This window comes from Setaria italica, chromosome I (assembly GCF_000263155.2).
Source record: "Setaria italica strain Yugu1 chromosome I, Setaria_italica_v2.0, whole genome shotgun sequence".
In the NCBI taxonomy this organism is placed as follows: Eukaryota; Viridiplantae; Streptophyta; class Magnoliopsida; order Poales; family Poaceae; genus Setaria; species Setaria italica.
The window spans coordinates 30,852,508-30,875,996 of record NC_028450.1 but is presented as its reverse complement, the minus strand read 5'-3'; the positions used below and the strand labels follow the sequence as shown (position 1 = coordinate 30,875,996).

Genomic DNA, 23,489 nt, shown 5'->3' with positions numbered 1-23,489 from the left:
TCCAGTTATTTTACTTTTCAGCAGGAAACGAACAGAGATATTTCGGGCTGATCCCTTTGTACTACTTGTCATTGCGTTTAGCGTTAACCCATCTTTTTAACATTCCTGCAAACTGATCATTGACGATGGACAGCATCAGATGGCAGTTTGTACAAGGCCGGTACAACCACAAAACAGCATGTTCGGTTTGCCCCCATGGCCCCATTGCCGATGCCGCACCGCAAGAACGCCGCACAAAACCATCGAACCCAACTGAACGCTTTATTTTAGCTTGACCGGTGTTGCAGAGGAGATTCTCGAGGCCATCGAACTCGCCGGTCAGCCGCTTTTCAGCCTCCACCTGACATCGAACCCAAGGCCATGTTTAGTTACTCCCAACTCCCAACTTTGACACTATGCAAAAAGAAGATTCCCCATCACATCAAACTTGCGGTACATGCATGGAGTACTAAATGTAGATGAAATTAAAAACTAATTGCACAGTTTTGTTGTACTTTGCGAGACGAATCTTTTGAGCCTAATTAGTCAATATTTGGACAATAATTCACAAATACAAACGAAACGCTACAGTGTGCTACAGTGCTGTAACAGTAATTTGGCACCTCCCAAATTCCCCAACTAAACACGGCCCAACTTGAGGCAACGAAGACCCTGGCGGGTCTGCGAAACTCGCCGGTTACTGCAGATTTTTCAACGTCCATCTCACTCACCCACGGGTGCTGTCGCTATTTGAGCTGGACAAGGTTGTTGCGGCATGTCCAGCCTCGAATCCCGCAGCTCTACTGCTAGTCCAGCTCTTTGCTTTGTAGCCGTACTGGGACACTTCGTCTGACTTTTCTCGTCCGCCTACGGATGCTGATAAGGCCCTCTTTGGCACGGCTTATTTCGACTTTAGCTTCATCTATTTCACGCAAATCGAGACACTGTAGCGTGAAGCTGTTTTGTAAGCCGGGACTAAAATGAACTAGAAGCCGGGTGAAACCAGTTTTTTTAGCTTCACCGGCTTTGGCTTCACCGGTGAAGCCGTTTTGGGATGAGCCGTGCCAAAGGGAGCCTAAAACTCAGCACGTGTAATGGGCTAATGGTTTACTTGTGAAACTTATCGTTTCCAAATCAGCTATGGTACGTTTGTGGTGCTCACTGAATGATTGTGCAGGCTTTGTTCTGCGATCGATTGCGAATTCCTGGACATAAGTGCCGGGTGCTTTATAAAAGTCCAAGTGAGAATTGTAATTTCTAGATGTAGGTATCAGATCATGCTCATTGATATCTCCAAGGAAATATGAGGACATGTTAGAATTCTACTACTAGTCTTTTAAGAGCTGTCACTTGAATGCATAATGCATTCTCTGATTACAAACTGTCTTCGGGAAGTCTAAATCATCCCAGGATGCAGTCTTCAGTTTCATTTCAATATTCAAACCTGAAGATTCTCCAAACCTTGCCTTCTGAATTTGATGACTCTCCAAACCTGAAGAGGTGGCCGGACGGAGTATTTGGCGCACCCAAGGCCCAGGCGCATAGATTACCTTGGAGAAATCGCTTTTCACCTCATCGTTGCGGATAGACTCCACCGCCGCGCATACAGGCGACGCGCGCGTCATCTGCGGACGAGCTTGACAGGGCTATCAATTGTCCGGCCGGCGCCCGCATAAACGGTATACGAACGATCCCGTTAATCCTTGCTCTTTGAACTAATCGATTGGTGGTAGTTGCAGTTTGGGATTTGGATTTGGGATCCAAATCTGACTTTTAGCTAGATCGTGGACTTCCAGATTGATTAGCACTGCCGCCCGATGTAATTTTCTCTACGTGTCTTAATTACGATGGAAAATTGTCAAAAAAAAGATCACATCACCATCAAAGCAAACTGACATACTATAAAAATCTTTCGATAATGCTACTACCCGATCATCCAACCTAACACGCTCGCTCACAGCTCATAGTGCTTGCTTAATTACAAATTTTGCTGGCCAACTTTCCACCGTGAATATGTGTCTCATCTCTGCCCACATGAACTTTTACTAAAAACGCCATGAAGTACGCAGGTAACTCTCGACCACTCATTCTACCTTCCTTTCTTCTTCTGCTCTTATCCGTTTCCGTAGAGAAGAACACCATGTCCCTTGAGATCCTGTTGTGAGACGTTCTGGACTCGGCACTGCTCCTCGACGACAGTGGCCAGCGGGTTGTGCCACCGAGCGTGCTGCACACAGGGGCTGTTGCAAGGGCGCTCGGCGATGTGGATGCAGTAGGCCATGGCGGAATATGGTGGAGGAGCAACACACCGATTGGCCTATTCCCGCCTTGTGATGATGCTCGATTTCTATGGGACCTCACTTTCATCCTCATCTGTGTCGCCGTGCTCATCCTCAACCACAACGAGAATCTCTTCATGCCGCTACATTTTTGGAGTGTTGGGTATGCATGAATGATGTTGCGGCGGGTAATTTCTGATGTTGCAAGACATATTTTTTTATGTTGCATGATGGATTTGGGGGCAATGGTTTGAGCCGGCATGGTATGCGCACATGTGGATTGGGATGTTGGCATGTTGCAAAAAATTATTTGGGATGTTGCAAGAGATGATTTGTGTTGTTACAACAGTTGATTTGGTCGAGATTGTTTTTATGAGATGTGTGGTTTTGGTTGTTGCAACTAGCCGAGACTGTTTTTATCAGATTTTTCAGTTTGTGTTTTGGGATGTTGCACGAGGTAATTCTAAATGTTTCATTAGATGCATGCAAGGAGGACGTAGTTGGATTCATGTTCTTGATGTTGCAAAAGTGATTTTCAGTTGTTGCATATATTGATTCTCAATGTTGTATTGTATATGCTACTTTCTTCACGTTACTCTTACTCATCCCAGCGCTAATCTCTCCCTCTTCGTCTCTTGTGTAGTCAACTTCATGCGAGGGGAAAGCTCGCTCAAGAGCCACAAAGCAGGGAAGGGTTACATGTCCTGGAGATCCAGAAAGTGAAGTGTGTCGTGACACGAGGGCGCACGCGGGTCGGGTAGGTGGGTTTTATTTGTTTCTAAGTGACGGTAATTACTGTAGGTCTATCGTCCGATTCCTAGCGCCCGGATCGGACGTTCGTTAGCGGTGTCCAAAATCTTTTCATGCCTACAAACTCCCAATCGCCTGATGTTCGAAATATTACGGATATTGTCTGTCCGTATTCGAATTTGAAGCCATTTGGAGGGGCATCCATGTCCGAATCCGTATATTCAGCATCCAAAGTCATCCAAAGTCAGATATATAGGATGTCGATACCGTATATATCTTATCCGACACAACTGACACTGTCCGTATAAATTCGTATCCGGAGGTATCCATTCGATCGGTTTACACCCCTAAACCTTAGTATGACTAGTACTAGAAGAAAACTCACCGCCCACTGCGTGCATACAGTTTCCCTAGCATGATAATTCGTCAATTTCAGCATGCTGATCCAGCTTCTTTATGCCTATTGTATTAAAAAATGAAACTGAGGTAACCATCCTAGATCGAGCGATGCATAGCTTACTTGCGCTTAATTGCTCCAACATATGACCTTCTGATTGCGTGCAAGTTAACAGCTACTTCTCTCATGTTCATTCGTTCCCTCGGTAATCAACGGGTGCAAGAAAGAGCAACTTGCACCAGGGACAGCAAGCATCGATGGACCTCATTTTCTGCTTCCGCCAATGGTTGAATGAAGCACTTGCATTCTTCTTGGAGATGAGAATCAATGATACTTAAGATCTGATCTGAAAAGTTCCTCTCCATAAAGTTAACAATGCTGAGTTCACCCTCAAACATAAAGTCGGTTGGTCTTTTGCCTATTAGCATCTCCAGAAGAACTATTCCAAAGCTGTAAACATCCCCAGGGGTCGATGCATGAACACTTTGACCATACTCTAGAGAACGCATATAAGATCCACTGGTTAGGTTAATCTAAAGTTAAAATATTCATGTGCAACTGGAGATGACAATATTCTTGATTTGTACCTGGAGCTATATATCCTATAGTTCCTGACACAGCAACTGAACTATTATAACCAAATCGCCCAACTGTTTCTGACTTTGAATCAAGAACTAGGCTTGCGATTCCGAAGTCTCCCAAGTAGAGCTCTTTTACGGTACACAATACTAGGTTATGCTAGTGTTCAAAAAGGAGTATACAAATATCCAACGGTCAAGATTAATTGTATACTACTGACACGAATAACAGACACAAAGAAAGAAGATGCCCACCCAGCGCACTCCGCCCTCGTCGGCGGCGACCCCAGCCCCGCCACCAGCCACACTCCTCCGCCGCATCCACGCCACACCCAGAGCCTCCGCAGCCTCCTGGCCATCTCCACCGCCGGCCTTTCACCCAGCACCCAGGTCCCGGGCAGATCGGGAGGGACCCCTGAAGATCTAGACAGCGTTCGCACCCCCCGATCCCCTTCCGCCGGAGCCGTTCCCTGCAAATCCAAGGCTAGTGAAGCATCCCAAGTAAGATCCGTTGCGCAGGTCTTGTCGGATTTGCAGTAGGACCACGCTCCCAGCTCCGTGGTACCTACGCCCAGGTCGTCAAGGGCTTCACTATGGCGGATCCAGCTTCGACATGGCGATTTCAAAATCTGCAGCCCGCCTTTACTGTGTTTGTTCGGAGCAGTAACTCCACCCGTTGCCACACGCCTCCTCCACCCACCTGCCACCCCGCCGCCTATGAAGACGCGCCCGAGGTGACCGGTGCGCGGCGCAAGAATGGCTCATTCACTCCTCAGGATGGCTGGGTGCCCGTTAGGCAGCCGTACTGGTGGAGGAAAGTGCACCATTCAAGTCCACCCCGCCGGCCACCTCTACAACATCACGGCCTCCCTCCACGACGCTCCACCTGCGACCACCCCTAACCTCAGTCTTCCCCAAGCTTGCGAGCGTTCCGTGCCAGAACCAACTGAAGCTGCTTCATCTGCTTGGCTTCAGACCACCGCGCCAAGTCCTGCACTACCAAGCACCACAACAGGAGGAGCTCACCGGTTCAGCACCCACACCATCATGCAAAGTGCATTGACAACCGGGAGCAGGAACCCCGCCAAGCTCTGCCTCCACCTCGCCAAACTCTGCCCCACCTCGTAAACAACTACCTCCACCGCCAAAGCCCGCACCCTCGATGGCCATGTCAAGACTCGGTGATCCCGCGACAAGGCCGGAGCAGGTGGACTGCCTCGTCCAAGCAACCGGGACATCGACGCCGACCTGCGGGAGTGGGAAACAGCGGTGGCGATCACCTGGGTAGTGCACGGCCAGGAACCAATCGACCCACGCGACGTCAAGAGAGCCATCAGGGAGGACTTCAAGCTGCGCCACGAAGAGGTGACAGTCTCGCGCCATTTTCCTGAGGCTTTTCTAATCAAGTTCAAGCACAGTCATCATTGCACAGAAGCTCTCCAGAAGGGCAAGGCCAAAGTGTCCTTTGTGGAAGTCTTCTTCACCAAACGGAGGAGTCTCTGCAATGCTGAGGGCGCCGTCCTCCTCTTCCAGGTCAGACTCTGCCTCAACGGGGTGCCAATGCATGCCTGGCAAGCTGACATCGCGGAATGCCTCATCAGCAGCAATTGCACCCTCGAAGCCATCGACACCAACCTTGACCAGCCGGAAGAAACGAAGACCATCAACCTGTGGGCTTGACGGCGAACCCAAGCTCCATCCCCAAGTACGCCTGGCTCATGTTCACCGGTCGAGCGCGCGATGCCAGGCTGAAGTCTGTGTTAGTGTCCAAGGCACCGCTCGGGCAGTGGCAACGCGGTGTCAAGCACTGCATCATCATCCACCTCGAGGAGGTCCAGGACTACACGCTCGCGTCCGTCATTCTCGACGACAGGATGTCGTGTGCACGCTTGCGATCTGCCGGCTTCCTCCTTAGCATCTTGGCTACATCGACGGGGAGACGAAGCCACGCAGGGCGATGGAACGTGAAGCACGGCCGTGCTCACCCCCACGCTTGGACCAAACTCGCCTTGGTCAGAGCAGTGCGGCGGGGAAGGGCGAGTGGTGAGATGACAGAGAAAACCGCCAGCGAAGAGGCTACAACAACGACTACCACACCAGCAAGTGGAATGTCTGGCACCGGAGGAACAATGACGACGACGACCATGATCACCACGGGCACGGTGACCGCGCTCGCCGCACCCACAATGCACACAAGGTCACGGGCGGAGAGGCTGGCCGCGAGTGGGAGCGTTCGCCCAGGTGCTGGACTTGGGGTGGTGGAAGCAGGCACAGGGGACGCCAGCACCAACACGCCATCACCGACACTAGCAGGCCTCAGCAGCTCTCGTTGTTTGGTCCTCTGCGCGACAAGAGAGCCATGAAGCTCCAGAATTCTGTTCACTAACCATGCCTCCACGTTGAAGGAGGCTGCCAGGAATTTTCTGTGCAGGAAGGAAGGGAAGATGATGACATAGCACCTAAGCTGTACACCTCCTACGACTAGATCAACAAAGCAGCTAGCTTGGCAGACGCACTCCGTCTGCCACATGAAGGGGATGAAGTCTGGTCCAAGGAGCGTGGGTGCAAGGACAAAATCAATCCGCCGATGATCAAGGTGTCCCATGTGTACAAACGCATACTGGAGGACTTGGCAGCACCAGGCCACAACCACAAGCACGGCCGCTGCTCCTGTCTCTGTTCAGGAGGTCGAAGCTGCGTTACAGAACTTCCAGGTGCATCTGCACGGCCTGGACCAGGAGCTCTCGCCACCATCGCCGCTTCTGGACAGTGCCTTGTGCTCGCCACTCCACCATACCTCCTCTGACCGTCTTCATGATGAACAGATGGCGTCTACTCCCACTGACGGCACAGACGACACGGCGGGGCTTCACGGTGTCTCTGCTGCTCCCGTCTCCATTCAGGAGGTTGATGCTGCGTTACAAGACCTCCAGGTGCATCTGCACTGCACGGCCTGGACCAGGAGTTCTCACCAACATCGCCAATTCTGGACAGCGCCCATTGCTCACCACTCCTCCGCTCTGACCCTCTTCATGATGAACAGATGGCGCCCGCTCCCACCGACAGCACATACGGCACGGCTGGGCCACACGGTGGCGCTGAAGGAGGGGCTACTGACATCAACAGCAGGGCCGCGACAACACGAGGACAGGACAACACCGTCGTCAGCGCGCTCTTCACCAGGCCGGAGCAAGTGCTCCAGGTTTCACCAACGGAGGTACACGACGAGGACCAGAACCAGCAGCAACAGCAGAAGGTGACCAAAATCTGCCATCCATGACGCGTCTTCGACATGTCGACGGTACGACGTAGCGCAAGATTGTCCAACCGTAGGCCTATGCCGGCGGTCCGACAGGCACAACAGAATCTCTATCGAAAACTGGGTCTTCTAACTGACGAACTTCAGCCTATCGAGGCTGCTCTGCAGGAATTCTTAGCCATGTTCTAGGGACCGTTGCCGCAAGACGTGATTGCGGCGCTGACGGCGGCTTTCAACCTCGATGACCCTGTTGCTGAGGAGCTCGACAAAGCAATGGCAAGGGTGGCAGGCGATGCAATCGAAGACATCCAGGGAGAAGCTGCTGTCCACCCAGGGGCAGGTGACGCCGACAACAACTCCCAGGAGGAAGCCGTCCAAGCAGCAGCTGCCCAGCTGCCTCTTCAGGCGGCGAACTGACCCAGGCGCAGCAATCCTTCCAGTGTCCTCCAATTATCATGTTATCTGCAATGTTCCAAGTTGTTACCTCTGCAAGAACTTGCTGCACGTTACAGTTCTCCTGTGACTTGCCTGTCTTTGAGTCTGTAACTTTAAAACCAGCACACTGCAATGGTCGTTCAATCATGCTTGCAACTATGCATCGCCACTTCATGTCTAAGATCAGATTCCCTGTATGTCTGCTGCTCAACCTGCTGGTGATGAATCGCCCATGTTTTGCCTGCTTCACCTGCTTTGCCTGTCTTCCTACGGCTAGAGTCTATCAAATCATGCATGAATCTTGAAGTGCTATGCTGGAACGTGGGAGGCTTAAATCAGAGAGCGAGGAGGTGAGAGGCTTAAATCAGAGAGCGAGGAGGGACACGGTATGGGAGACGATCTCTAACACGCTATGCCACATTGCGTGCCTACAAGAAACAAAGCTAAGCATCATTGACAAATTTACAGCCGCATATATAGGGGGTTACAGGCTTGACAGCTACTCCTACAAACCAGCTGGGGCCTCTCTAGCACCAGCTGCGGTATCCTATTGTTGTGGAATAGCACTCACGTCGCGCTCACTGACATGATCGTAGGAGAATATCATATAACAGCAAGGGTAACAATGCATGAAACGGCAAACTTCTTCACACTCTCAGTGGTTTACGGCCCAACCGGATCCAACGACAAACCGCAATTTCTAGCAGAACTACAAGCGCAAAAGCCTCCTCATGGCTCTCAATAGCTAGTCCTAGGTGACTTCAACCTCATATACAAAGTGAGCGACAAAAATAACAACAAATTGAACTTGAGGCTTATGAACTTGTTCAAACAGGCACTTGATGATAGTGATTTACGTGAGATTCATCTGCAAAATAGAAGATTTACTTGGAGCAATGAAAGACGTAATCTGACCCCTGTTAGGCTTGACAGAGTTTTTGCAAATGCGGAATGGGAAGATGCCTTCAGTCCTCATGTCCTACACGCCCTATCAACTTCCTTATCTAACCACTGTCCTATCTTGCTTTCCAACCAGAGTGGGCCAAGATGCCCCAAATCCTTCAAATTTGAGAATTTCTAGACATGCTTCTAGGATTCAAGGAAACAGTAACCCGAGCGTGGAACATGCAGTCACCACACGTCGAGCCTTTCCATAGACTCTATCACAAGCTACATGCCACAGCCGTTGCACTGAAGGAGTGGAGCAGCCACCTCATACCAAATGTGAAAATGTAGATGCATATGACCCTAGAAGTGATACTGAGGTTGGACATAGCACAAGAACACTGACCGCTTACGGAGCCCAAGCAGCTCCTACGTAGCTGACTCAAATTAAGAGCCATGGGACTAGCTGTCATTGAACGCGCACGTAAGAATCAAGAAAGCAGAATAACGAACCTTAACTAGAAGATGCCAATACGCGTTTCTTTCATCGGCGGATCAACTCCAGGCGATGGAAAAATTACATCCAGAAACTTAAAAAGGAGAATGGATGGGCATGCACACACGATGAAAAATCCGTTGAGATCTAGAACTTTTTTAGAGAAACCATGTAGCAGCCTCAGCCACGTGGTGCGGACTTCAATTGGGACCTTCTTCACCTCAACCAGCATGATCTATCCTCACTAGACTCACCGTTCTCCGAAGAGGAAATCAAACAAGCCATCCACAACATGCCGAGTGATAGAGCCCCAAGACCAGATGGATTCACAGGATTATTCCTAAAATCATACTGGGATATCATCAAACAAGATGTAATGGCAGCGGTAAACGTGTTCTACTGTCTCCGGTGCAACAACCTCCAACTAATTAACACGGCTAATATCATCCTAATTCCAAAGAAAGAGGGAGCGAACACCATACAGGACTTCAGGCCAATAAGCCTCATCCACTCCTTCATCAAGATCATCACAAAAGCATTGACAATTAGATTACAACCACACATGAACTCAATTATCTACAAATGTCAGAGTGCTTTCATTAAGAGACAGAGTATTCATGACAACTTCATGACGGTGCAAAACACGGCTAGACAATATCATAGAAACAAAGTGCAGGCCACCTTCCTCAAATTGGACATTGCAAAAGCCTTTGACTCCATTCGATGGGATTACCTATTATCACTTCTGTGCCACCTAGGCTTCCCCACACGCTACTGTCCACTTCATCCGCACGCATCCGACTAAATGGCGTCCGAAATCCTCCTATAAAGCATAGTAGAGGCTTACGGCAACGCGATCCACTGTCCCCGCTGCTCTTTGTCATAGCGATCGACCCGCTGCAAAGGCTTTTAGATTTGGCAACCGATATGGGAGTCCTTAGCAGACTATGTGGAAGGGTACCGTCATGCCGTACATCACGATGCGGTGATGTTTATAGCGCCAAGGAAAGTGGAAATAGATGTGTTAGTCAACATTTTGGGAATGTTTGGAGAAGTAACAGGGCTCAAAACAAATTTCCGTAAATCAACAGTCATCCCTATCTGTTGTGAAGGCGTACAATTGAGCGAGGTATCGGAGAGTCTACCGGCAAAGTGTGGCACCTTCCCAATCAAATATCTAGGCCTACCACTGTCCACAGTGCGCCTGAAGGCGGTCGACTTCCAACCGCTAGCGGACAAGGTAGTTGGCAAGCTAAGCAGTTGGAGCAGAAGAAATTTTCCGCTAGCAGACAAGGTAGTTGGCAAGCTAAGCAGTTGGAGCAGAAGAAATTTGACGGCAGCCGGGAGGCTCACATTGGTTAAATCCATCCTAACCGCACAACCGGTTTATCTGCTAATGGCTCTCAAAGCACCTAAAGAAATAATGAAGACCATTAATGCTAAGCGGAAACAATTCCTATGGGCAAGAATGAAGCCAATCACAGGCGGCAAGTGCAAGGTGAATTGGACGTGGTCAGCAATGCCTAGGAACGGGGGCAGACTCGGAGTACTGCACCTCGGAAAGTTTTCCAGAGCTTTACGTCTGTGTTGGTTTTGGCAGGATTGGATGAATGACGGGCCATCTTGGGAGGGACGCAAGATACCTGCTCCAAAGCTGACCGTAAGCTTTTTGCTGCGGCAACCACGATTACAATCGGAGACGGCAAGAAAATATCATTCTAGGACAGTTGCTGGGTACATGGACAAAGGCCCAGGGACATGGCGCCGAACCTATTTCACATCTCCATAAGAAAGAACAGGACGTTATAGATGCGATGACGGGCGACACATGGATACGAGATTTAAACCTTCTACATCGAGGTTTCTCCGTGGCACATTTTATTGAGTATCATCGATTATGGATCAAGGTCAGCCGACTGCAGCTAAGATCGGGTCTCCCGGACACCATCGCATGGAAGCTCATAGCAGACGGGAAGTACAACTCACAGTCGGCCTATCGAGCACAACTCATAGGGTCCACGGAGACTAATTTTGAGAACCTAATTTGGAAAGCATGGACGCCTCCAAAGTGCAAGTTCTTTAGTTGGCTGGCTATACAAGACAGGATATGGGCATCATCTTTTCGCCAACTGCAACTTTGCAAGAACAATCTGGATCGAGATGAGTACATGGATAAGATGTCCAAATATTGACCCGAGCCATTGGGACAGGCATGATTCCTAATATAGTTGGTGGACAGCTCTACTAGCAGCTCCGGTGACCCGCGGAACCTAGATAGCCACTTGCATTTTAGCTTGAGTTAACTTTCCTCTGTACACTGAACCATAGCTACCCCTCCCAATCAGGTTGAACTCTGAGAAGTTTTCTGTAGCTTGAGCTAGATCCTTGTAAGAAACTCTAGGGAATTTCTTACCAAATCCCGGCATGTCCTGGCAGCAGCTAGCACATCCCGCCGGTGGTCTACTGCTACTCCTGCTCCTGCGTGTGCTTTTCAGCCTGAACAGGACAACGATTTTTACGCACTGACGTGTTACACGTCTCGTCCGCCTGTGATTCTGACAAAACTCGGCTCGTGGAATTGTTTGCGTCTACAGGATTCTCGTTTCCAAATCAATTTTTCAGACTGTATTTTTGCGGATGTGATTTACTCATTGTTTTCCTAGACAACGCAGCGGGTCAAGTAAACTTGTAAGTATTCGATATTCGAATCCGGAGGTATCACGGATGCCGCTCACGATTTTGCTCCTGGTGAGTATTGTACGAAGATTTTTTTTTGAAAAGAGAGTATTGTACGAAGAATTGGAGACAATATCTAGCGAGTGAGATAAATCGTCTATTCAGAAACCACTTAACTCTACAAGGAAAGGATACCTGAACTCTGAAGTCCCCTTCACCTCTGAATTACTCGTAGATACGAATTGTTACTGCAAAATTTCTCGACACCATTGTACATTAGCATGCCTTACTGGAGTGACCGATGTTCTTTCTGTTTGAGACTCAACACTCAAGGGCCAATTGCATGCTGGCGTACTTCTCTACGGACCACGGGGTTTTGCACATACACAAGCTTTTGCAGAGACGTGGAGGACAGACTCGAGGCCAAATAATCCGTCAACATGTCAGGTGTTTTTCCCCCACTTTTTGTTAGCGTCGCTGGACATGCATGGTTGGTAGTAGCACCATCCAAATACCCAATTTGACAAAAAATAAACTTTTTTTAAAGAGAGAAAAATCCATCCTCATGCGATGAAATCCGGGTCTACCAGACTTGAGGGATCACGACAACCCCCCCCCCCCCCCCCCCCCCCCCCCACACACACACACACACACAAGCGCTCAACGCAAATGGAACCCGCCGTCGTCAGGGGTCAGGCTCAAAATGACACACCAGTCAGTAGCTCAGAACACATTCGGCCTTGCCCAATGATGCCATGACGGCAAGCCAGCCACACAGTAGCGCTAGCGCTGGAGTGCCCTCACCTCGACCGCAGCAGCACCGTGCAATTGCGGGTAAATCTCGGCCGCTCCACGCGCGGAGGCACGGCGGGCGGGTGGGTGGCGACGCATCGTCTGCGAGCAGCGCGCGTGGCCCGGCACATGTCCGATCTTCGGCTGCACACCCAGTATGAAATGATCTCAATAGCCCTTATTCTGTGAAGTGATTGGTGGAAGGTGGAAGGTAATTCCAGTTTGGGATTTCGATGATGGATCTGTACCAATTCTAGGTGGGTTATTGCAGATTCGCATCTAGATTACAGTGCAGTCCCAATGTATTCCGGTATGGGACATTACCCATCAAAGCCATATAAGATCACTTCACCAAAATCACTGATGCTTTACCAAATCCATTTTCCAAATGTTCAAATCCCAAGTCCTAGCATGAGCGGTAACACGATGTCTGTGTTATGAACGACGTATAGAAATATGAAGTAAAGAATTAAGCCACAGAGGAGACACACGATTTAACGTGGAAAACCCCTCCGATGTGAAGGGGAAAAACCACGGGCACTAGCCAGCAACAATCTCACTATCTTAAGAGTTTTGGGTTACACGCCTATAGCGGCTTAAAAGAGAATCACATATATTAGCTTTCATCAATCTCAGCATGCTACTCATGCCTAATTTGCCATATTTATTCCAATTACATTTAAAGATACCCAATAACCCAAGCTAATTGCAAAAGGTATAGCGAAGCATGGCTTGCCCTCATTTAGTCGCTGCAACATACGACCTCCTGATTGCATGCAAGTTTACGGCTACTTCTCTCATGCTCATTCTTTCTCTTGGCAATGAACGCGTGCAAGCAAGAGCAACTTGCACGAGAGATAACACGCATCGATGGACCTCATTTTCTGTTGACGCCGTCGCTTTAACAAAGTCCTTGCATTCTTCTTGGAGATGAGCATCAATGAAATGTAACACCTGATCTGGAAAGTTTCTCTCCACAAAATTGATAATGGTGAGCCCACCCTCAAACATGGAATCAGTTGGTCTTTTGCCTAGAATCATCTCCAGGAGTAGTATTCCAAAACTATAAACATCCCCACAGGTTGATGCATGAACAGTTTGAGCATACTCTTAAAATAGAGGAAAATTATTGAGTGAATAACAGATTGTTTTATACAAATACATGAAGAGATGGCAACATTCTTGATTTATACCTGGAGCAATATACCCAATAGTTCCTCTCACAGCGAGTGAACTACTACAGCCAGATGAATAATAATGTCCGACTGCTATTGATCTGGAATCAACAATGAGATTTGCAATGCCAAAGTCTCCCAAATGAGCATTCATGTCATCATCAAGAAGTATATTAGTTGGTTTCAGATCACAGTGGACAATAGGCCTTCCACAGTCATGGTGTAAATAGGCCAGTGCATCAGCCATGCCAACACCTATGTTTAGTCTCTGAGCTAAGCCCAAATGTGTTGGAACTACACCACCATGTTTCTGATGCAACCATGTATCCAAATTCCCGTTGGGCATGAACTCATAAATTAGTGCTTTGAAATCGTTGCCATTATTGTCAATCGTTGAGCATGCAGTTAGTATAGGAAGAAGATTCCGATGCCGAATGGTTCTCAAAGACTCGCATTCTGAAATAAAACTTTTGTCCGCAAATCTTGTCTCAAGGTCAAAGACCTTAATAACTACTTCGATTTTAGCTTCAGTTAACTTCCCTCTGTATACTGAACCATAGCTTCCTCTCCCAACTAGGGTGGACTCTGAGAAGTTCTCTGTAGCTTGGGCTAAATCCTTGTAAGAAACTCCAGGGAATTTCTTACCAAAAGAAAGTAATAATAAGTATGGCCTCCGTGCCTTCTTCCCAAAAAATATAACGTAAATTGACATCCCGAGTGACATGAAGCTAAATACTAGAATCAGTAAGATGATCACATAGCGTTTCCATTCTATTTCCGGAGAACCCGCAGGGCATGCAGGCATATGGAGATCCATCACTCCTCCACAGAACCCCCAGTTGCCATTGAGTGAAATAGCCGTTGCATTTGCAAAGACTCCATTCATTGGTATTTCTCCTTGGAGATGATTATATGAAAGATCCAGCTTATTGAGAAGCGATAGATCCTCCAAAATAGTTGGAATGGTGCCAGACAAGTTATTGTGAGAAAGATTTAGTGATTTGAGGCTCTGTAGTCCCTTGAAAGATGGTGGGATGTTTCCTTTGAGGTAATTTTGGTCCATTAGGAGGGTTTCTAATTGTTGACACTTGCCAAAAGTATCTGGGATTTCTCCGGTAAGCTTGTTTGATGAAAGACGTAGGTCTGTGAGCTGTTTAAGTTTGCTAATATCTAGAGTTATGTCACCTTGTAGATTGTTGTAGCTAAGGTCAAATAGTATGAGTTGTTCAAGGTTTCGAAAGTTTGGTGGTATGTACCCGTTGAAATTGTTGTAGCTAAGGTTCAGCTCCAACAATGATGTAAGGTTTCCAAAGCTAGGTGGTATAAACCCAGTGAATTGATTTTCAGCAAGAAATAAATATGTCAACCGTGTAAGTTGGCCAATGGAAGGTGGAATTATCCCGACGAAGCTGTTTGATTGGAGATTCAAACGTTCTAGTTTTGTCATATTTCCAACCCATTCTTCAATTGTACCGGTAAGATTGTTTTGATCTAGTGATAGTTGAATTAAGGAACTAAATTTTCCAATACGTGGGGGAACTGTTCCTGATAGACTGTTTTCAGACATTAGCAGATGTGTAAGAGTGCTGGACAGGTTTGCAATAGAATTTGGTACGGCTCCCTGTAGCTTATTATTAGACAATGAAAGTTTTTCTAGAGATCTACACTTTCCCAGGGCATGGATGAATTCCCAACCTTCATTGTCTGTTGATTGAAGCATGTTTTGATCAAGGTTAAGAAAAGACAGCAGTGAAAGGTTTCCCAAAGAATTTGGGATTTGGCCGGTGAAATAATTCGATGAGAGATCTATGACTCCTAGACCTGGAGGATTTCCTAGGGAAGCTGGAATGTGACCCTCGAAATAGTTCTCACCCAAGTATAGAATCGTGAGATTCGGTAGAGCATCTCCAATGTTAGATGGTAATGTGCTGCCTAGCATATTTGATGCCAAGGACAATCCCTGAAGAGAAGATACATTAGATAGAGCTCGAAAATAAATTCGACCTGAGAGGTTATTTACGCTTAGGTCTAACAGCAATATGTTTGGCATTTGCCAAACCTCAGGAATACTACCTGATAGGTTATTTTGGTCTAGGTGCAACTCCATTAAGTTTGGCATTTGCATAACCTCGTCGGGAATTCTACCACTGAGCTGATTTTTTGAAAAAATGACTTGTTGTAAATTTGTGATGTTTCCGAGGGATGCTGGTATCTCCCCAGTGAGATAATTACTATCAAGGTAGATATATGCTAGTTTGGTAAGAAAGCTTATTCTAGGAGGAATGAGACCGTTGAGGTTGTTTCCAGAGAGATCTAGTGTAACTAAATTAGAACAATTTGTAAGTGCGTCGGAAATAACACCTTGCAAAAGGTTGCTTCCTAGAAAAAGGTACTCTAGGTTTTGGAGTTTGTTAAGAAGAGGTATGGGACCATGAAAGCTATTATTGGATAGATCAAGATAATTAAGGGAGGTCAGATTTCCAAGAGAGGAGGATATTTCGCCACCCAAGTTTAGCCCGGTGAGGTTGAGCTCTCTGACGCGATATGGTGGCGTGGAAGTGCAGTTAACACCATTCCACCGGCAGAAATGGGTGCCAGTTGTCCAATTGTTCATCAAGGCTCCATTTGGATCACTGATCCACTTCTTAAAGTCGAGCAGTGAGCGCAGATCTTCTCTGTTCTCATGAATTGTCGAGCAGTGAACCTTGCCCACTCCATAACACAGCAGCAAAAAAGGCAATACGATAAGCACGGCGAGTTTCGCCAGCAACATCGAGTGACACATGAGGAGCATATTAATTGTCACCTGCAAAATTAAAGCATAAATATGGCAGCGTATAAAGTACTACTAGATGGACTACGCAGCGTACGCTCATGTTGTAACCAGAGCTAATTCTAAGAAATACTTCCTCCGTTCCAAATTGTAGGTTATTTTAACTTTTCTAGGTTTATAAATATTATTATACACCTAGACACCAACTAAAATCATCTTAAAAAAAGTAACAGCACAAATAGGATAGTTAAATAGTAACACCGAACACAAATGAGAAGGGAGGGAAGGGAGCGAAAGAGTATGGAACCTCTGCTGTGCGGCAGCCTTTCTAATCTGCTTCTATTTGCTTGCTAGTGGGTGTTTGAACTGGAAGTATGAGCTGGATGCTCAACTGGCTGAGGCCCCAGGGGTTTAAAAGCAGTTTTACGGTGATGATAAAATTCAGCTCGAGGAATGGTCTACGGTGCTGGATTTTCGTTTCCAGGTCCGATTTGGACCTTTGTGATGATGGTACTTCCAGAATGTATGTGTGGGCATGATTCGTTCATAGGTTATCTTTGACAGGGTAGCGAGTGGGTCAAGTCAACTTGTATCCCATCTGGACAAGAATAGTCTGTACAATGCCGTGCTTTACAGGGTTTTGCAGATGTTGAACACCGTTTCAATTGGAGAAATATCTAGTGATCAGTATTAGTTGTGCTAGTCCATCAACCTCAGCTCCCGCACAGGATAATATTTTTAAAAACTATCATATTTAAAAATTATTTAAAAATTGAGCTCCTAGTTAATAATCAAAATTATTTACCTACTACTCTCTTAGTTTTTTCAATATTTCAACATAATACTTATATAGATGTATACTTATCTTTGTCTTATGATTGTTTTTAATTATTAATTACTATACACTTTTTATCCACATTCACACTTTTTTGTTCATTTTGTATCACATCTCCACACATTGTGTTTACAATAAAAATTAATATTTTTCATCACTTCCTCACATACATGTACAGATTGTCTACATGGTGACACTTATCATGCGTATATACCTTAACTTTGTATTTCTATATTAACAATGACACTCATCATGTTTACTTTTGGACTTTTTTGAATAATGCACATGAAGATAATTAGATTAAGATTGAGGTGTTTACTTTAGGTTATTTTTAATAAGAACATACGTGGGTAACTTAGATACAAATTTACAATAACATTTTAAGTTATACTTTATAATGATATGCATAAGTAAATTGGACGAAGATTATGGGGTCACTTTAGATTAGTTTTTTATAATTGCGGAGCTCCATAATTTAGATATAGGGTTAGTGTTTATTTTAGAATATGTTCATAATGATAATGGTAGGTAACCTTTTATAAAATATAATAGACCAATGACTATGATTATTAGTGTTTGCACGATTGATGTTTGGTGTTTTTGATTTTTGTGAGAATTTCTAGGATTTTTTTCACTTTGCATCGTCGGTATGCGCTTGAATTTATTTAATGGACCATAAATTTGAGCTATAATTTTAACTCAAGCGCATACTGACGACGCATACCAACCATAAGTTCTCATCACTTCCTCTATATCTTTATAAATGGTGACACACATCATGCATATATACCTTAATTATTATATCATATACCAATAGTGTAAGAAATAAATGATTTAGAATCATATATTGGTATATATTTTTAATTAAGGTGATTTGGATCAAAAGTAGGTTACCTCTTGTTATTTTTAATAATGACATATGTGGGTAATATAGATGCAAATTTAAGGGGTCACTTTAATTTATTTAAGTTATTTTTTAAGTATTAGTGGTGGGCAATTTAATTGCAAATTTAACATAGAAATCTATATTCTCATCACTTCTTCTATATCTTTATAAATGGTGACACACATATGTATATATACCTTAATTATTATATCATATACCAATAGTGTAAGAAATAAATGATTTAGAATCATATATTGGTATATATTTTAATTAAGGTGATTGGGATTCAAAAGTAGGTTCACCTTTTGTTAATATGGATGTGGAGATCATGTAGCCGAGGTCGACACAAGTTTACGTTTTGGCTGCTACTGAGAGACAGATTAAACACCAAAAACATATTATGCAGGAAACAAAGAATTCTAGATGACTACAGCTGTGCTCTCTGCAGTGCTAGTGTAGTTGAGGAGACCTCAAATCACCTCTTCTTCCCTTGCTCTTTTAGCCAGTGGTGTTGGCGATTGCTCCATGTTCTTCGCTGGAACCTCAACCTCATGTTCTTAGACAGGATTGTTGAATCTAGAAGGAATTTTGGCTCGAGAATTTTTCAGGGAGATACTCATTCTAGCATGCTGGGCCATCTGGAAGCATAGAAACGAGATCATTTTCGATGGTGTTGCTATATCACTTCAAAGATGGAAGCATAAAGATGTTGCTTGTGCTATATAGAGCCAAGCCGTCCTTGAAGTTGGAGTTAAAATCTTGGTTATGTAATTTCCGGTAGCCTCCCCCATCTTTTGTCTTTGGACTTGGAGTCCACTCATGTACATACTATTCTTTTTTGCATATAAATAGAAAAAGCTAGGGCCTCCCCTACTGTTCGGTTCAAAAAAAAATAATGAATTTATTTTCTACAAAATATGAAAGTATCAAATGAGTAAGATTGCTAATGGAAGACGTGATTTTTCCTACAATTTTGTTGGCACCAAGACTTGGATTTTATAGATTCGTCAACTTTCCGATCCGTTCCTCATTTGTACCGGTAAGATTGTTGGTATTTAGTGACAGACTAATTAAGGCACTAGGTTTCCACTCATTAGTTGTGAGGTCTGTGCCTCTGTGGACAGGTCAGCAATCAATTCGGTAGGACTCCCTGAAGATGATTAATAGCCAATGAAAGCATATTTAGACCTTGTTTGGTTGTTAATTCCGGATATGTGTGTGTACGGTTGGCCGGGTGGGCCGTGAGGGTTAGTTCCCCTCCCTCGATCCTGTCACGGAGGGGATTAACTGAACAAGTCATTAGGACAAGTATATTGGTGTCGCCTAATAGACGGTCTCATGCATTGACACCTAATTTTGAGACAACTCAATAGGCAACCCATATAATGGGTTGTGTTTGATAGAGCTATATAATTTCTTAATTTGTGCATATGAAAAATAAAATATTATAAGTTGCGTAGCAACAATAACTCAGTAGTGAGGAAGGAGCCAAGGGGCTGGCACCCCCTGATCCTCGGGTGGCGTAGGGAGGTTCAGTGAATAATGTGCGGTACCAACGGTGTACAGGTTCAGTGAAGCTAACCGAGCCATAACCACGCAGTAACTAAGGCCCCGTTTGGTACGGTTTTGACTCGTGAAAAACTGGCTCCTATGGAAAAGCAGTTTAGTCTAGCTTTAGCTTATTTTGTACGAAAACGTTTGGCAAAACGGCTTCTCCTAGCTTTTTAGAATGTAAAGAAGATGTTAAATGTCCAAAATACCCTTATATTTTTTCTCTCTCTTTTCTTTTTCTTTTTTCTCTTCATTTTCTTTTTCTTTTTCTTTCCTTTTTTTATTTCTCTTTACTCCCCCCTCTTTTCTTTTCCCCTCCTCTCTCCTCATCCTATCCCTACCGCCCCTCCTCCCTCCTTATCCGATCCCAGCCGGCCCCTCCTCTCTCCTCCCTCCTCCCTCCCGACGGTCATGCCCCCACGCCGTGGCCCCGCGCGAGCGCGTGCACCTGGCGGGCGGCGTGCAGGCGGGGCGCGGTGTAGGGAGGCGGCGAGACGCAGCATAGGGAGGCAGCGGGGCGCGGCGTAGGAGGCGGCGAGACGCAGCACAGGGAGGCGGCGGGACGCGGCGTAGGGAGGCGGCCGTCGGCGCGCGTGCGCCAAGGAGGAGAGCAGCCGGGGAGAAGGATGGAAAATCACGTACGTGGATGGGGAGAAGCCAGGGGAAGCCATTTTTTGCGGCTCATCCCGTCCAGTTGTTTTGACCAACGGCTTTTGCGCAGTTCACGGGTTGAAGCCGTTTTCATTTGAGGCGTTTGGTACAGCTTGTGCAAAAGTTGCTGCAAGAGTCGTGGGAGAGACGTGCCAAAGCGAGCCTAAATGATTGAGTAGGAGCCCCAGGAAGGAACACGATAGTTCCACGTCGCGCATCAGATGAGCCTACAATGTATCAGCAAACACATGTGACCAACAATTGCGTGTGTTTTGCTTATCCAAGGTTAATTATTAATGAGGGTTGTGGTTGCCGTCCTTTGGTTCATTTCATTCAGCAATAAAACTAATGGATGAACTGATATAGCACCAACAGCTACACGATTAGCGGTGCCAAGCCACGCGATCCTCGGGTGACCTCCTGATCCTCGGGTGACAGCTAAACCCTAATCCTCTAGACTCTGGTATAAATATACATGTATTAGCTGTTCAGCTTCATTCCAAACGTTAATTGTTTTTGAGACCCAATAAGAAGCAGTTCATTTAAACCTATCTAGTTGTTGCTGACCTTCTCCCTTCATTATTGTTTGGAATACGAAGCATCAAGCGTCGTGACTCTGTCCGTTCGACTGTTCATCTTCAGTCTATCGGTCTTCTCCTTAGCCAGTTCGCCGGACACCGCAGCCGTGCGGCGCTGGTACTGCTGGACTGGCCACTAGGAGATCGGACGTGAGAGTTGAGATGCTGCGCGATTCCGCCGCGGCCACGCCGCCACCGCTGTCCAAATTGACACTGCCGCAGGTAATCCATAATCACATGGCTATCAGTTCTACTTTGCTTTGTCCATTGCCCCCTCCTTACCTCAAATCCTAGCTCCGCCCCTGATCTTGTAGTCCTACAATTTAGCTCATGAGGCAGTTGTTTCGCGAAACAACAACCTCTTTTTCTCTCCTCGCTCTCTCTCCTCCACATCATCCAAAATCTGACATGGCACTGCATGAGACGACCTATGAGACCGCTGACGTAGGGGAATACAGTCTGCCATGGCATCATTGATCATTCTCAGTCAGCACTATTGCCTACTTCAAGGATGTTCAGGGTTTAGCTCAAGGTTTAGAAGAGGCAACCCCTGAATGTTCTCGAATATGCTTGGTATTTGGCCAGTGAACTTATTGGACGACAGATCCAAATCTATTCTAAAGCATTGCCTAGGGAATCTGGAATGTATCCTACATGGTGATCACTGATCAAAGCGTAGATGGGACTTGGTTCATATGAGTAGTCCGCACGATGAATTATCTGAAAAGAGTCGCCTAGTATTACAGTCACGCTAACAATCAACAAGGCGATCTGTGACACTTCTTCAAATTCTTAATGTTTCATCGAATAATCAGTTCCTTCTCTACCAGTTGCATTTTATTACTAAGGTTCACAAACCAAATCTTAGTTTCAGTTATGTACAAGACGTTGCAAGCAGTGCTGTTCGTCAATTTCAGCATGGTGCTCGTGGCCAGGCTAATTTATAATCTTTATGCCTGTTGCCTCCAAAGACATACTAATTAAATAATTAACTAACCTCCATGGCATGTTGGACATAACTCCAGCAAAACATGACTTACTCTTGCTTGATCGCTGCAACATATGACCTCCGGATTGCATGCAAGTTAATGGCTACTTCTCTCATGCTCATTCGTTCTCTTGGGCATAGACGCGTGCAAGAAAGAGCTACTTGCACGAGTGATAGTAAGCATTGATAGATCTCCTTTTCTGCTTCTGGCATTGCTGGTATAGAGCGCTTGCCTTCTTCTTGGAGATAAGCATCGATCTTATCTAACATTTGATTTGGAAAGTTCCTCTCCACAAAGCTAGCAAAGCTGACTTCACCCTCAAACAGAGTCGGTTGGTCTTTTGCCTGTTAGCATCTCTAGAAGTACTATTCCAAAACTGTAAACATCCCCACATGTTGATGCATGAACACACTGACCGTACTCTGAGAAAAACGTATAAAATCTAATGATTAGTGCAGTCTGAAGTCAAGATATTCATTTGCATAAAAGATTGCCTCATCTTTTCTGAAACAAGAAAATGCCAGATACAAATGCAGGACGTGACAATCTGCGTACCTATTAAGCCCAGAATGTCCAACTGGTGCTGACCTAGAATCAAGAACTAGACTTGCAATGCCAAAATCTCCCAAATGGGCATTCATATCATCATCAAGAAGGATATTAGTTGGTTTCAAATCACAATGGACAATAGGATTCCCACAGTCGTGGTGTAAATATGCCAAGGCATCAGCTATGCTGACAGCTATGTTTACTCTCTGTAGCAAGTCCAAATGTTTCAGATCTGCAGTCGGTCTGGGATGCAACCACGTGTCCAGATTCCCATTCTGCATTACTACATAAATTAGAGCTTTGAAATCGTTGCCAGTATTGTCTATTGTTGAGTGTTAGCTTCGAACCGGCGTTCCTGACGTCCGGCGAGCTCGCGATGGCAAGTAACACTCAAACTCAAGAACGCTTGAAACTCAGTGTTTGGTTCGTGCTAAGGTAATATAAACGCAAAGGGAATCAGATTACAGTGTAGTTGGTGGTGGAATGGGTGATTACCCTCTTTGTTTGGTTGCACTCTGGTAACGTAATCAAATTACTGTGTGGGTGCTATATCTGATTACGGTGGGGAAGGAGGGGTAACAAGCTTGTATAGATATTATTTAGGTAAGGGATTCGATTACAGTGTCAATTGATTACAAACCACCGCAGCCAAACATATGTAATGGGATTCATTACCTTCTGTAATCAGATTACGTTACATTTGAGCCAACCAAACACCACCTCAGAGGTTTTGGTGCTGCGTAACGACTTGCAGCATTTTTTGTGTATTTTCTTCTATTCTGTGAATACAAAGAACAAGTCCACGCAGTGGTCAGCCGCGCACCGCGCAGCGAGCACGTCGATCCCGTGCCCACGATGCCGCTGAATCACCGCTCATCCTAGGGCCATGTGCGAGCTAATCTCGCCCCCCTCCTACGCTCACGGCAGCCACAGTTTGGTGTTAAAAAATTCTTCTCCAAAATGAGGTATAAGGGGC

General features: G+C 45.9%; 1 protein-coding gene and 1 long non-coding RNA gene across 7 annotated transcripts; one reads left to right on the top strand and one right to left on the bottom strand.

Moving 5' to 3' along the window:
• The first annotated feature begins 1,917 nt into the window (after positions 1-1,917).
• LOC105913945 lies at positions 1,918-7,872 on the top strand. Of its 6 annotated transcripts, XR_001163556.2 has the most exons (5): positions 1,918-2,446; positions 2,902-6,697; positions 6,809-6,916; positions 7,027-7,284; positions 7,390-7,872. It is a non-coding gene; the product is annotated as an uncharacterized LOC105913945 (long non-coding RNA). The 6 variants fall into 6 exon arrangements; XR_001163554.2 differs by having other exon boundaries at positions 6,809-7,284; XR_002677219.1 differs by having other exon boundaries at positions 2,902-6,916.
• Positions 7,873-13,067: 5,195 nt separating this feature from the next.
• On the bottom strand, positions 13,068-16,931 carry LOC101756541 (receptor kinase-like protein Xa21). Its single transcript, XM_012844436.3, has 3 exons — positions 16,782-16,931; positions 13,720-16,507; positions 13,068-13,635 (listed from the first exon to the last, which is right to left on the bottom strand). The coding sequence occupies exons 2-3, from the start codon at positions 16,493-16,495 to the stop codon at positions 13,265-13,267; spliced, it is 3,147 nt and encodes a 1,048-aa protein (XP_012699890.1). The 5' UTR covers positions 16,496-16,507; positions 16,782-16,931; the 3' UTR covers positions 13,068-13,264.
• Positions 16,932-23,489: the final 6,558 nt, after the last annotated feature.

Excerpts from the sequence above, each read along its gene's own strand:
- LOC101756541 (XM_012844436.3), bottom strand. The coding sequence starts at position 16,495 with ATGCTCCTCATGTGTCACTCGATGTTGCTGGCGAAACTCGCCGTGCTT. Across the intron at positions 13,636-13,719 it reads TATTGGGTATATTGCTCCAG|AGTATGCTCAAACTGTTCAT; the intron begins GTATAAATCAAG and ends CTCTATTTTAAG.